This window comes from Pseudopipra pipra, chromosome 1, assembly GCF_036250125.1.
Source record: "Pseudopipra pipra isolate bDixPip1 chromosome 1, bDixPip1.hap1, whole genome shotgun sequence".
In the NCBI taxonomy this organism is placed as follows: Eukaryota; Metazoa; Chordata; class Aves; order Passeriformes; family Pipridae; genus Pseudopipra; species Pseudopipra pipra.
The window spans coordinates 113,570,965-113,584,904 of NC_087549.1; the positions used below are offsets into that span (position 1 = coordinate 113,570,965).

At 38.2% G+C, this 13,940-nt stretch overlaps 1 protein-coding gene across 1 annotated transcript in view; it reads right to left on the reverse strand.

Annotated features, from left to right (window-relative positions):
* CMTM8 (CKLF like MARVEL transmembrane domain containing 8) overlaps positions 1-13,940 on the reverse strand; it is a 35,980-nt gene that overhangs the window by 6,283 nt on the left and 15,757 nt on the right. Inside the window, exon 2 of the mRNA XM_064672355.1 lies at positions 1,107-1,280. Coding sequence (XP_064528425.1) covers positions 1,107-1,280 — 174 coding nt within the window. The remainder of the gene's footprint in view (positions 1-1,106; positions 1,281-13,940) is intronic.

Genomic DNA, 13,940 nt, shown 5'->3' on the forward strand with positions numbered 1-13,940 from the left:
CTATCTGAACATAATCCTGGTTGTTCTTATTAGTAATTGCTATAGCTGGCTATTTATTACAGCAGCAAATGGGAATACTAAGAGAGTATTCTAGTATTCAATTTTATTCATGTACACAATATAGCTGATAACAAGCTGTTAGCAACACAGAAGTCAAATACATTTCATCATAAAAATAACAGAATTGTAGTTAATAATCTCTAGCTAGTAAAAACCAACCAACCAACCGACCAAATAAATAAATGAATAAATAATTAAGAAGAGTCTCTCATTATATCTGACAAATGTAAAGCTAAGATTTATAGCAATTCTTGGATGGGTCACAAATGGCCAGCTGGCTGAGATGACAATGGCTTTTAGGATCTATTATCCTGAAGATCAGCCTGTTATGCAAATGATGTAAAAATATACTGTTGAGAGTTAAAGCTAGCCAGGTTTGTTCAAACCATAAAAACTGGATCTGAATTTTAAGTGCCTGTGAAATTTTTCTGTAATTACATTAGCTGTTTATCTGATCTGCTTTAAGTCTTGAGCTAAAAGCAAAGGATTATGTACTACATATTTTACATGTATATAACTCTAACTTTCAGTACCCTTTTCACAGTAGACTACATATGGATTGTCAGACTGTTGCTACCTCTGAACCACCTTTGCTTTTACTTTAGCAGAGGAAGACTCATGTTTTGAGAGCTCAGGTCCCAGTTCTAATTCATAGTGTTGATTCCAGTAGGGATTTCTGCTTTTTAAGCCATATGGCTGGGTCTGTTAGCTCAGAGGCAGCAGTAGACTCATTCTTCATGGGACGTAACCACTACATAGAGAAAAAGAGGTCACTGTGCATGAGTATCAGTCACATGCACATTATTAAAAATCAAGTCACTACATCAACCACTGAACAAAATGGTGAAATATCACAGGAAAAGTGTTTTAAAAGTGTCTGGGTATGATGAAGGTTAAACACTGCAGGTACACAGCCACCCAGTAATTAGGGAAAAATCTGCAAAGAGCACAAGTACAGTTGGTTAACTATACCCATAGAATGCACCAATATTTTATGCTATTCGTAACCCAGCAAACCCGAAACAGCAAAGAATGGGTATATTTACCACCATGGTCCATGGCACCTGGGGGATCCTAGTGTAGGTCATTGTCATGTAGATGATCAGAAAGAAGACAGTGAGAACCCAGTAAAACACAGCTACAAACATCACCCAGCCGAAGGCTGGATATAGAAAGTATTCTGTTCCAGCAATCAGGGTCCACACCAGCAGCCCCAATACCTGCAAAAGTTATGGAGAAGAAAGAAAACTGTTAGGCATCTTAGACCTCATACATTTGTTCTAGGTCAAGGAGTGACACCACTGCAATTCACAAAACCGTTTGATGAGCTGAGTTGGGATGCTACACTGACAGAACACTAATCTAAAAAAGAAGAACACATAAAACTTCTTTTATTGTGGCAGGGTGTCACAAAGGAAAAGGCATCTAATCTATTTATCTACAGAATAAACCCCCACAGAATATTCTGAGTTGGAAGGCACCCACAAGTGTGGGGTGAAGTCACAGCCCCACAACTGAAGTTTGAGGGGTTTGGAATGTTACAAAGTGTTGGGCCATTTTCCATGGGAGCAGTGAAGCTAACTAGATAGTTCCCATGGACACAGCCTTGAGCTGTGTGGCTGAAGTGCAGGTGCGCATTCCTCAGTGTTTTTGTGGAAATATGTTTGTGTTGTGTGTGTGGGAAAGTAGAAGTGGGAGAACCTAACAAAAGGCTGCGCTGAGCAGGCAGACATCTCTTTGTCTCACTACCCTCGTGTGTGTTGTGTGTCTTTCTTCCCCCTTCACACCGGGACCCTTCGACAGATACCCAGCGACACACAAGGATCATCGCGTCCAACTCTTGAGTGAACAGCCCATATGGGGATCAAACCCACCACCTTGGTGCTATTAACACCATGCTCTAACCCACTGAGCTAATCTCAGGGATTTAGCTCACCTCTAACTATTATGGAACCATACTTGCAGTGGTTTTACAGCTAGCTCTCAAAAGAATTGCTCATTATAGCCTACTAGCTGATGTGCACGAAGGTAAACACTACTATTTCACTGTCAGCAAAGTCTCGATAGAAACAAAAGAATCCCTGTAAGGTCCACTGGGATCTTCAGGTTCTATCTGCCACAGACATGGGTAACTCCTTAGTTGAAGTCCAGTTCCAAAAGGGTCCACATGCGCACTGTTGAGTGGCAGGCACCACAGACACAAACCAACTCCTAGGACCTTACCATAAAAGGTAGAAGTAAAATATCAACACCTCTGTAACATGTAACCGTAACTCCAGCAGAGCAAGTCCGGTCAGGAATGTCATTGTATTCCACAGTTCTTAAAACATCTCCCAGGCGACCTGACCCTAAGTAGTAGACAAGAACTCACATTCAAGCAAAGTCCTCAAGCAAACCAGTCTGGGGAAAAAAACCTCGTTCCTGATCCCCCACCTGGCAATCTGTTCACATCTAAGACATGAAGAAATGCATGAACCAGGGGTTTTAACATACTCTGTCCAGTTTTCTCTATTGTTAGGTGATCTCCAGTGCATTAAGAGAAATGAGGACCAAACAAAACAAAAGTCAAGTCATATGCCACAGGAAAAAAGAAAGTTGTGTGTTTTGCAAGTTGTCCGACAATTAGAAAAATATCAATTATAAAAAGAAAGGAATATTTTATACCTTAAAAACAGGCAAACACAAAAAACGAATCCTACCCCACACATTTTAATGGAGTCAGATGAGGAAACTAGAATGTCTGTATTTGAAACAAGGCTTACATCTTTCTGCTATCTGGACTATGGCAAAATTGCCTAGCAATGAGAAATAGAAATATTACAAAATTAAAGCAAATAGCAACACATTTAATAGACAACAGCCTTAGCTGGACAATCTAAAGAACCTTCTATCCCAATATTCTATGTCTAGCAGTGGTTAGTAACAGATATCTGAAGAAATATATAGGAAAGAATAGACCATGCAATAGTCATATTTTCTTAGGACTACCTTCCTCAGCTCTCAGGAATGTGCAGTGAAGGCACTTCCTGATCCTATGGTGATATCTTTGTAACCAATAGCCCCTGATAGAAGAGGATGGTTTTGCTACAGCTTCATTTGCACAAGAACTAACCCTATTTCCATGCAAGCTGCTGGACCATTTACTTTTCTATTGCAGAATTGAACATGTACATAATGTTTAGAGATTTATCATTAATGCTTACAAGAAAAACTATACTGTTAAAAAAATTTATTGTAATTGTTCCGGTTTCTACCTTCCATCTATTTATTTTGTCTTCAATTCATCCTCCAAACTGCCACCCAAACTTAACTCAGCCCTCCATTTGTTTTCTTGTGTGCTCACTGCAGATGCGTGTATATTTTTTGTATTAATCCACATCTGCACGATGCGTACATAAAAGCACTGCACAAATGTCTGTTTCATGGTTTGTTTGGGGCTTTTTTGTCTTTTAATAGAGAAGGCATATAATGGTCTGTTTAAAAGCATATTTTATTGCCACCATTTTCACCAATTCAGCAATTTCTCTTTAATAGGAAGCTCTAGAACTTGCTCAGACTGCAATAAAAATTCCTACTTTTCGCAGCCTACCAGGGGAGGGCAGCATTGCCTCATAAGAACAGCTCAAACAGCGTTAATTGGGTTCTTTAAAATATACACTATTTTCAATGTGAAGTAATCAGTTCAGCAATGCTCCCAATAGTTCATTTTAATTCTACTTCCAACATTTTACTAACAGTAGCAATTCAGTTAATAGGACCTCAAATTGCATGAACTACCCACAACCAGATAAAAACCAACTCAATTTTAATGTAACAACAGTTTTAAGAGCAAACAACTTTGATAGACTGTTTAGCTAACAAAATACCATTTTATTGGGATACAAAGTTGTTTCTCATAATGCCCATCCACTTTAATCTAGATTTAAATTCATCATCCAGAAATTATACCAATAAATAATTGGTCTTGTGCTTGATAAATAATTATTAAAGGCACATTTATCCTAAATCTGAGTATCTAGTAAAATACCTCAAGAACAGAAACTTGGAAAATGAGACAAACAAAGAAATTAAACATCATTAAACACTCTGCTGACAACAGTGTTGGATTTTAGAACATTTTTAAAAATAGAAGTAGATTTTTTCATAAAATGCACAAGACTATGAAAAATCTTTAATACTAAATTCAACACAAATAAGATTGATAAGGACACCTCAGCTTATATAACGAATTACTTCTCAAAAGAGTGAAATCTTCACAAGTAGCAAATTATTAAAATTAAAAAGGAAAATTCTGAGGTTACATGAGACCACTAATCTTACATTACCACACAACAAAGCAAGCAAGACATTCACTAGAGCACTGATATTCACATTGGTCACTGTTTTTTCCAGTAATATTCTAACCTGATGTTATCAGCTCTCTTTCAAGATCATTTAAATATTTTTAAGTGGCTGTACATCTCACATGTTTAAGAAAGAATTGCTTTTAATGCATGCTTTTAGCTAGCTTGTATCAATGGCAGAACAATTCACCCAGGCAATTTAGATGCACCACAGATGTTACAGATTTATATTCTTAAACAGTTCTTGCATCGTAACTTTGATGGGTTGCATATTAGAGTGCATTTGACATTTTCAGTTAGATCCAGATACTCTTACAGCATATTACTGGAGCTGACAGGCTAAAATAATATTTCAGATTTCTTGATTAGACCTGAAAAGGTCAGATCAGCTCATGGTCAACAATTCACTGCGTGTAGTTAAATGATATGGCAAATGGTTTCGCTGCATATGTAAACATATGCAATAAATTGATTTAAAGTTCACACTGGCTGTCAGCATCTGCAAAATACCTAAGGAGTCAAAGGAATACAGACATCTAGACAAGCCTTTCGTGATTAGCTTGTCTTCTCAGCATGTTAAATACCGAGATTGCTTCTGCCGTGTTAAAAGCCTGTCTCATAATATTCTGACTGTCCCTTACATTACACATTTGCTGTTCAACAGATCAGTACAAACTAGATGACACTTGTGTATCAGCTGGAGCTGAGAATGCTGCTTTTCCTACTGATTTGATATCAAGCCTCCCCACTGGGAAAAACTGGACTGTATTCAAATGTCATCTCAATAAGCATCCAGTGTACAGAATCTGGCAAGTGAGTGATAGGCACGCAATGCCGTAAAGCAAAGATCAGCAACTGCACTACCTGGGGAGTGCCCACAGTAATTCAGTGTGCACAGGCAGTACACAGCTACCTTCACTGCTTCAGATCAGCTGAAAAACAAGGGAGAAAGCTCCACTCTGTAGCCAGGAAAGGCCTGTATCTCATCATAACCAGGTAAGCTAGAGTGCATGAGTAATAGCTAAGCATTTGATTTTAATTTATGAGCAAGTTAGAATATGCTTAATTAGAATTACAGGAATATACTACAAACCTGTAAAAAATGAGCCTGAGAAAGGGGAGGAAGATGACCCAAGAAAATAATGCATGTGGTAATCGATGAGAGGGGATGCTGGGTCCTAGGACCATAAGGGCTCCACCAACTGGGTCCAATTTTTCAAGTCAGATGAGAGACAGGGATTTCAGTACATGATAAAGGGAAGCAGTTTTCTCTTGTTTATGGCAGTCTCTGATTTCAACTCGGACATCTATTTTGTGGTCATTTGGCTGATGTTTGATCAGGTACCTCCATTACTAAAGTGCATTAATATGTCAAATGCACTAATGCATACTTCAGCAGTTGGCAGACACCATTAAAAGGAAGTAACTTTGTAGCAAAGTCCAATATTATTGAGTCTGCAGGTTTAAAATTAGATGCTTAATTGCATATTCAAACCCTTAAATAAGTGCCATAATTCTTCTTCAGTGTCGAGAACTTCAAAAGTATCAGATTATTTAGTCACTTAAAAAAAAAAAAAAAGGCTTTGTTGCCTGGTACATGAGACATATCTTGTCTCATGTCACTGGTACAAGTCAACAGGTATGAAAGCAGATGTGAGCTTTAACCTGTGTATCCAGTTTGGCTTTTTGAAGTAGCTTAAAAACTGCAAACAGAATTTGTACTTGAACTGCATTTTAAAAGGCTACAATGTAACAACTCCTCTATAGTGATGCCAGTGTTAGGAATTCTCCAGCATTTATCTTGAGTGGTTAACTCCACAATATGGGATGTGTATACATCCCTTTCAGAGGAAAAAGAAGTTTCATTGTAGCAGAATTGACAGGAAGAAAAACCCAGGGCTCATCTTTGAAAACAGGCTCATGAAATAAAAAAAAATAAATAAATTGGCATGTTTGCCTGAAGCTTTTCTTATCCTTTATCCAAGAGATGCTTCCTGTGACCATAAGCATTGTAGGATTTATACAGAGTTGCCACTGGCACAGATGGAAATGATGGCAGAAGGATACCAGAAGAGTTGTGCATTTGCAGCATGAATTGTCTCCTGTACGCAAAGGCACCTAAACATGGACAGAATCCAGCAAGTAGAAAGCAAGATATCTTGCCTTTCCTTCCCAAGAAAGGAGATCTATGAGTAGAAAAAAAGAGACACCGTTCTAAATTATTGCACATCATTATTTCACTACTAAATCACAAGTTAGGAACTACCGCAGTAGCAGCACAAGTAGCCTACGAACGTCTAAACCTCCATCCTTTTCTCCCCTTGGCTACATATCAGGGGGGTGGTGGTGTGGTTTTTAAGGAGAAAACAAGAGGGAGAAAAAGAGCATTCTCCATCTATTGTTCCTGTAAGACATGTCCAGGACAGTCAGTCAGTCATAAGAACAGGCAGATTTAATTGTATTGTATTTTACAAATACAGAATTACTTCTTTAAATTTATTTATTCCCAGCTCTGGCTAAATGGAGTAATTGTTTGTACTGCACTTAAATATGTCTTTAAATCAGAATTTTTGTGCTCTCATACACCATCTAGGAAGAGTCACACAACAATTCCGCCTTCTGCCACTAGAGTGAGCACAATCATTGCTTTTTTTTTTTTTTAAATTAAAAACACTTTAGAAGGGGGCACTTGCACAGGCTTCAGATGCCCAGCAGTAACATCAGGGCAATTCCCATACAATGCTGATCCCCTGCAAATTAAAAGGAAACCCTCAAAATAAGCAATATATACGTAGAAATCTTTCACAAGGGTAATTCTAAGTTTAAGTGTCTGCACAAAGCAACTTTAACAGGTTCACTTCCATACCAGGTACAACAGCAACAGCAAATGGAAGTTTATCCACAAATTAGCCAAAATAAGAATAATTAATGTATTTTGCTTTAAAAAAGAGAAAATTTTATAAGAAAAAAATAACATGAAAGTCTACAAGAATTGGATAAATCAAATATCAATCCAGAGTAAAATACTGGTAAAGTACTGCAGGGAAAAGGTGATAAACATATTTTAAAGTTAGAAAGATTCAAACAAAGTATTTCTATTAACACTGAGTAACGATGCAAAGATGAGGAAATTCAAAAACGTTTTTCAGCTACATTTTTCTGAGATATAAGAACCTTGCTTAAGTGTCTTTGAAATTTCAAGGACCACGTTCACGTACTCCATAATAATCTAATCAATACATTGCCTCAGCCTACTGCCAGTCTCAAACATTTTTTTAAACACAAAACCTTACAACGAGTTGACATCAGCCTAATCTCCTCACTACCAACCACACTACACACCACTTTTCCTCCATAAGCACTCTGTGGCGTCAGCAGTTGGAAGCATTCATTTTGCCAAGAGCTCCACAGTAGAGGAAAGCTTTGTGATTCACCCAGAATGTCTTCTAGTGAGACAGTTCCACAGAAGAGAACTCGGGCTTTACACACTTGCAGGGAAAAAAAATCCTTTACACAGTTTTGCAGGTTGTACACCAAATAAAGGAAAAGGCTTGTGCTTTTGCTGAGACTTTTCAGGGCTTTGCCTTCCTAGGAAGAATTTTAAAAAATCCACAGCGCTCGCAGAAACATGCCAGTGGTCATCATGAACATACCAATTTTATCATTTATACGGCACAACTCTTAGCATCAAACTTAAGTGGCAGCTACAGGTCTCACGTCTCTCCTACTTTTTAAAACACTTCTATTTCTAATAAACTGCAAAATTCATCTTCTTCTACTTTCCCAGAATTTCTAAAAATTGTCTGAATACATTTTAAATAAGTTTCAAGCAGCCAGTTTCGGTGTTGAATCTTCCCAGAAGTCTTCAAAATGTCTGTCATGTTCTTGGCTCTGTGACAGCACCAGCACATATCCCTCACTACAGGTAAAATGGGCTCAAAATACTGGCAATACTGACCATAACTTCAGAGGACTCCCCCCACTCCCCGACTTGTTTTTTAGGATAGATTTCCTAAGAAAGAAAACTACTGGAAGCAGCATGTGCCAAAATATGCTCCAGAAGTATGTCTTCACTGAAGACTGAACTCTGTTACTCAAGAGTCTAGTCCAAATCCTACGACATGCCAGAAAACCTCCTGACCCAGGCCTGAAATGGGTCAAAGCCCGCTGGCAGACATTTCATTCAATAGGGAACACACCTATTCCGGAATGTGAATTTTAAGAGCTGACAGACCTCTAGTGCCTTTCCCACAGCTCCACAAAGCAGGGAAGTCTCCCACACCTACCCCAAATCCACAGGAAAGAGTCCCAGAGCACCTTTCCCTAAAGAACTGAGGACCAGACCTCCTGACATGTGAGCCAGTAAAGAAGGGCCAGTCCTGATGTTCAGATCGTGACGCTCATTATCCAGGTCAGCCACGCAGTGAGGATGTACTGAACCGGCCACGGCATCGCCTTGCACTTACAAAAGGATTGACACTGAGGCAGAGCCAGCCTGCAGGTGTGCCCAAGAAACTATAAATTCCTATTGGGAAGAGCAGAGAGATGGAGGCAGTTAGTGGTTGGCATGCAATAGGGAAACTTCTTTTTCTGATCAGAATTGGTACTGCAACACTGCAGCACTGTCTGGGTGTAGAGACAATAGCACCTGAGAAAAATGCAGCAGCACACCCAATTTCATGTTGCTTTAATAAGTTTACTTCCTATTAAAATGAATAAATCACAAAGGTACTCCTTCTCTAGCCTCCACTGTTGACTCCACTGAATGCACTGCAGCTCATGCATGAGGAGTCTTCTGAGGTATGGTGCAGCTGGAAGCTGAGAAAAATAACTCAGGAGTGGGAGTCAGTAAGGAAATCATACTGTCCATCCCAGCAATGTATTACAGCACTCCCAGGCTGTTTCACCTGAGAAATATGCATGGAATGTGTGAGACCAGAGCTAACACCAGTAACAGACATCTCACAGCAAAATATGTGAAATCACTTACAGTTTCTTAGAGTTTCTCAGGAAGTTCTATTAATAATTAGAGGTAGGATAATAGATATTCAGAAGGTAAACAAGGAATAAGACTGTGCTGGGGTTGTAAATTTTGTTCCATGTGATGAAAAATGGAAAATTAGAAACTCTTAGGAAAGGAATAAAGTAATAAAAACCTCTACCAAACAGAACATATAACAGTGCTTTATAATTCAACGGTGTACCCTCACATCACATATGTTTTGTCCATTCCTCTCTCCCATTTCCAAAATGATTCAGTTGGATTATGCAAGGCACACAGAATGGCTCCTACAAGAAAAGAAAGTTAAAGCTGGAAAAACAGATGAGTCCCATTTTCTGTTGAAGACTGAAAGAGGATATGACAGAAGTCTGCAGAATGGCAGGTGGCATAAAGAAGGGAACAAGGACTGGATTAGGACTTCCAATACAAGAAATATCCTCCTAAATTATCACACAAAAAGTTGAAAAACAAACAGAATGAAATGGTCTTTTAAAACAAAACAAAAAAAAAATCAAGAAGAAGAAAAAAACCCAATACATAACCAAATCACACAATGCCATAGGAAATATCATACACACTCCAGGTCAGCCCTGTCTGTATATATTACATACATAAACAATAGTCAAGATGCAAACTTCAAGCACTGGAAATTCCCAAATGTGCAGTTTGCTAGAAGCTAGAAAACTATAGCAGAGAAGAACTTTGCAGTATGTGCTCCTTCTTAGACTCCTCCCTATGTTTTCAGTATCAGCCATTGTTAGAGACTGAATACTAGACAAAACAGACCACTGAACAGATCCATTACAACCACCATTACTAACTTCTGGTTTTAACTTGCCTTACTTTTCCACAGAAGACCATGGCAACCAAGGACTGGAAGCTGCCACTTTATAGATTAGGATGAGATGATTAAATGCCACGTCAATATATCATTTGCTTCTAAAGTAGAATTACAAGGAATAATCTCGAGCAATGGTGAAGAAACTGGCTTGAATTATATCATCATAAAATCTGTCTTCTCAGCAGAGCGGTGGTTGATCATTAACAGGTCATTAAAATGTGTACAAAGCATAAAGATTGGTCCTTGTCCCAGGGCACTTTCCACATTAAATGCTTTAAAGTTTGAGGGCTGCACTGTTTACCCATGACTGTAAATTCTAACTCAATGCTTGTGTTTTGCCTGGGGATCTGCATACATAGAGTCATTTATATAAGTTACTGTACACTATGCATATATTAACTTATGCACCCTTGCTAATACAGTGCTGCTCATCATTTTATCTACACAGAGGCAGCAGAAGACACAGCTTCATCTTTGCCCATAATGTTCTATAATCTGACAAGAGTGCCTTCACCCAGAAATCAATGGAATGGGCAGTCAGGAGAAAGACCTGCAACCTCAGAGATGCTGCAGCTGACTGGTAACACACTATCAGCAGCTCCATCGAGGCCACGGTGTAATGTAAAAACAAAGAGGTGTGGTACAAAATGCTACTGAAGACAAACAGCCTGTCCTAAAAAGTACTTGCTCACCTCTCCGGAAGGGCACCGGATGACACAGTTGGAAGGCAATGACCTCCACAGTCCTTAATCTCTAAACGTCAGTGAGAGGATCTAAACATCAAGGAGAGGAGACAGCCTGGCCTTTTATCTAACAATCATGAGGGATGCGAATAAAAGGAATGCTGCTGCTCCCTTTTCCTTCCACTTCAGCAAGGCCTGGCTGCGGCAGAGGTTACTCCCACCACCTAGCATTTCCCAGAAAAGAAAACACCTTGACATTGTGCACCAGTGCTGCTGATTTCAAATTCACTGCCTCCTCCCAACCCTGCCAAGAAACTGTGAAGCAGTAGCAAAAACCACAGTATCATGGAGCTAGGAATTACTCGTGAATTCCCGCAACACTTTGCCCTTCAGCAGCAGAGAAAGAAAAACATAATAGTGTATTACAACCAAACACAAAATAATCTGCCTTTTCAGTTACTTTCTGAGGATATTTTCACTTAACACTGCTTTCAAGCATGAATTTTAAAAGTAGATAATTACAAACCAAAACAGTCACAAAGAGACATATATGGCACAGGATACAGATTTCTTTGTTTTATAGTGGTTGCTTTTGTGCAGCCTCTAGAGGCCACAGCTTTTGTGGGGAAAAACTTGAAGAATCAGTAAAAATACCTTCAGATTTAAAGCTAGCAAATAAATTCCATACTCCAATAATTTTTTATTTTCAAAAGCCTGCCTATAAATCAAGATCGGTGAAACTACAAGGATAAATGGCTTTGTATTTAACATTCAAATATAAATGTATTTTGGAGCTCTGACTAAAAGCTGTAACTGATTTCTTTGAGAACTAACATTCACAAGTTTGTTCTCTAAACAGTTCTGTCACTGTACAGGCAGTAGAGAAGCACATGAGATGCAGGAGCAATTTACTGAGTTGATTTTCAAGGAGTCCTATCATCAAATTCATACAATGCCATATGATTTAATAGGTGCCACATGATTTAATGTATTTCAATTTTAGAAGATCTTCATACTATAAAATCATGTACAGATTTGAGAGCTCACATTAGTAGGGAACATCAACTACTTGGTGGAAGGACTTAAAAGAGCTTGCAGTGCTTCTTTGTGGCAATTTAAATGGAAATAAAAAAGGAAAACTACATTGGCAGACTTTTTGAAATTCTTGTTTTGAGACCTGGAGCCGAGACTTGGACAAAGGAAGAATTTTTCTCACATTCAACAAGAATATCAGTTGATGATGAATTTCATATCTCTTCTCAAGACAGAAAATTTCAGGAGTGAGCTGCAGTTTAACTGGGGGATAGGGTCTGCCCCCTTCCAGTTTAGGGGTTTGAGGGGGACATTTCCTGGATGGCGCAGATGACAACCTTAACACACTACCTTTCATTTATTCTGGAGGTGGTGACCATGGTACAGCCCTTGAGCCCTGAATATGATTTCTCCTTTATGAAGCATACATACCAATTGAATGTACAGGCTTAACCTGCTGCGTACATCGAATACATGCTTGTTTTCATACTTCTGGGAGGTGCATAGTGAGGAAATGATTGTCCTTATGCAGAAAAATTAGAAAAAATATAGTGACTTCTACCTGTCACTAATCTCATTTTACTATTTCTTTTATTATTTAAACTGGAAAAGGTCAAAAGTAGATTCCACGTTCAGAAGATACTGGGCCATTTGTGTCCATCCGAATGTGTCTTTCCCAGTGTGGCTATTTATTATTATTATTATTATTATTATTATTATTACTATTACTACAACTACCATTGTTTCTCAATGGAGCATGGTGGCAGGAGGAATTTGTTCTTTTGTTTTAATAAACTCATATACATGAAAAGTCTTCTTCAACCTTGATATTGCCTCTACTATTTACACACAAACTTTTCCTTTGAAAGAAGTTTTGTAGTACTCTATCTTCTTTCCTCTCATCTTCCCTGAAGAGGTACAGTTCCTGATGGTAAAAAAATATCAGCTTCTCAATAAATGGCAGTGATTTGTGTAAGTTACTTTTAACATTTGGTGCATGTATGAATCCACCCGTGAAATACACACACCCACAAAGAAAGTAATCTTGCCATTGTACATTAATAAGGTGAACTATTTTTCAAAGAGAATTCCTAACAATGGTTACTTATGAATTATGACTGATTATTTATGTAGCCCACTTTGTTTAAATGGTGTCTGAATTCTTCAAGAGAACAATGCTGTATACAGCTGCTTTATTAATAATGTCACTGGCTCTTTGTTGCTATTTTTACATCTCCATTTTCCTGTTAGGCCATGTAAATAGAGATGCCTATAATTAGCGGACGCACAGCATTGTTTTGCATGTCTTAGCTGTTACATTAAAATAGAAAGCTTACTACTTCTTTGGGAATAACTTTTATTTTCCCCTAAAGTGAAAATGCACAGTCGTAAAGCCGAATACAATGCAATGGAAAATTCAAAGAGAGTATCTGCTATGAAAACCTATTGTTGCATTCCATGTTCATTTACAGTGAAGGATAACGTTAACTACTCGTTCAAAAAAATTTAGAATGAAAGTATCTTTTAATTTCCAGTCGAAAGCCACAAATTGATTTTGAACAGTACAGAATTTTCTCTTGCTGTGAGACAGAATCCTCTAGTCACCAAAAATTGGAGCAGGTCCCCTTGTCTGACCAACAGAAGGCATAAGAAAATAAGTTTGCATTCAGATCTGTTGTTGTCTGTCTATTTAGAAGCTAATTGTACCTTTTTCTATATTAAGTTCAAGGTAAAAAAGTCCAACCCCAGAAACCATTATCCGTTTTTAGGTAAAGATTAAGGATTTTACAAAGACTGATCCACAAGTACCTCAAGGAAAAATCTTCCTCCTTTTCTGGCAAATTTGTTTTCTTTTCTGAATACATTTTGCATTAACAACACAGAAGAACAGCATGTCTATAAATATTTAACACTTGCATATGCTGTTCTGAAGGCATTTGTGTTCACAAATTCCACAATTAGAAAGGACCATTTTGGCC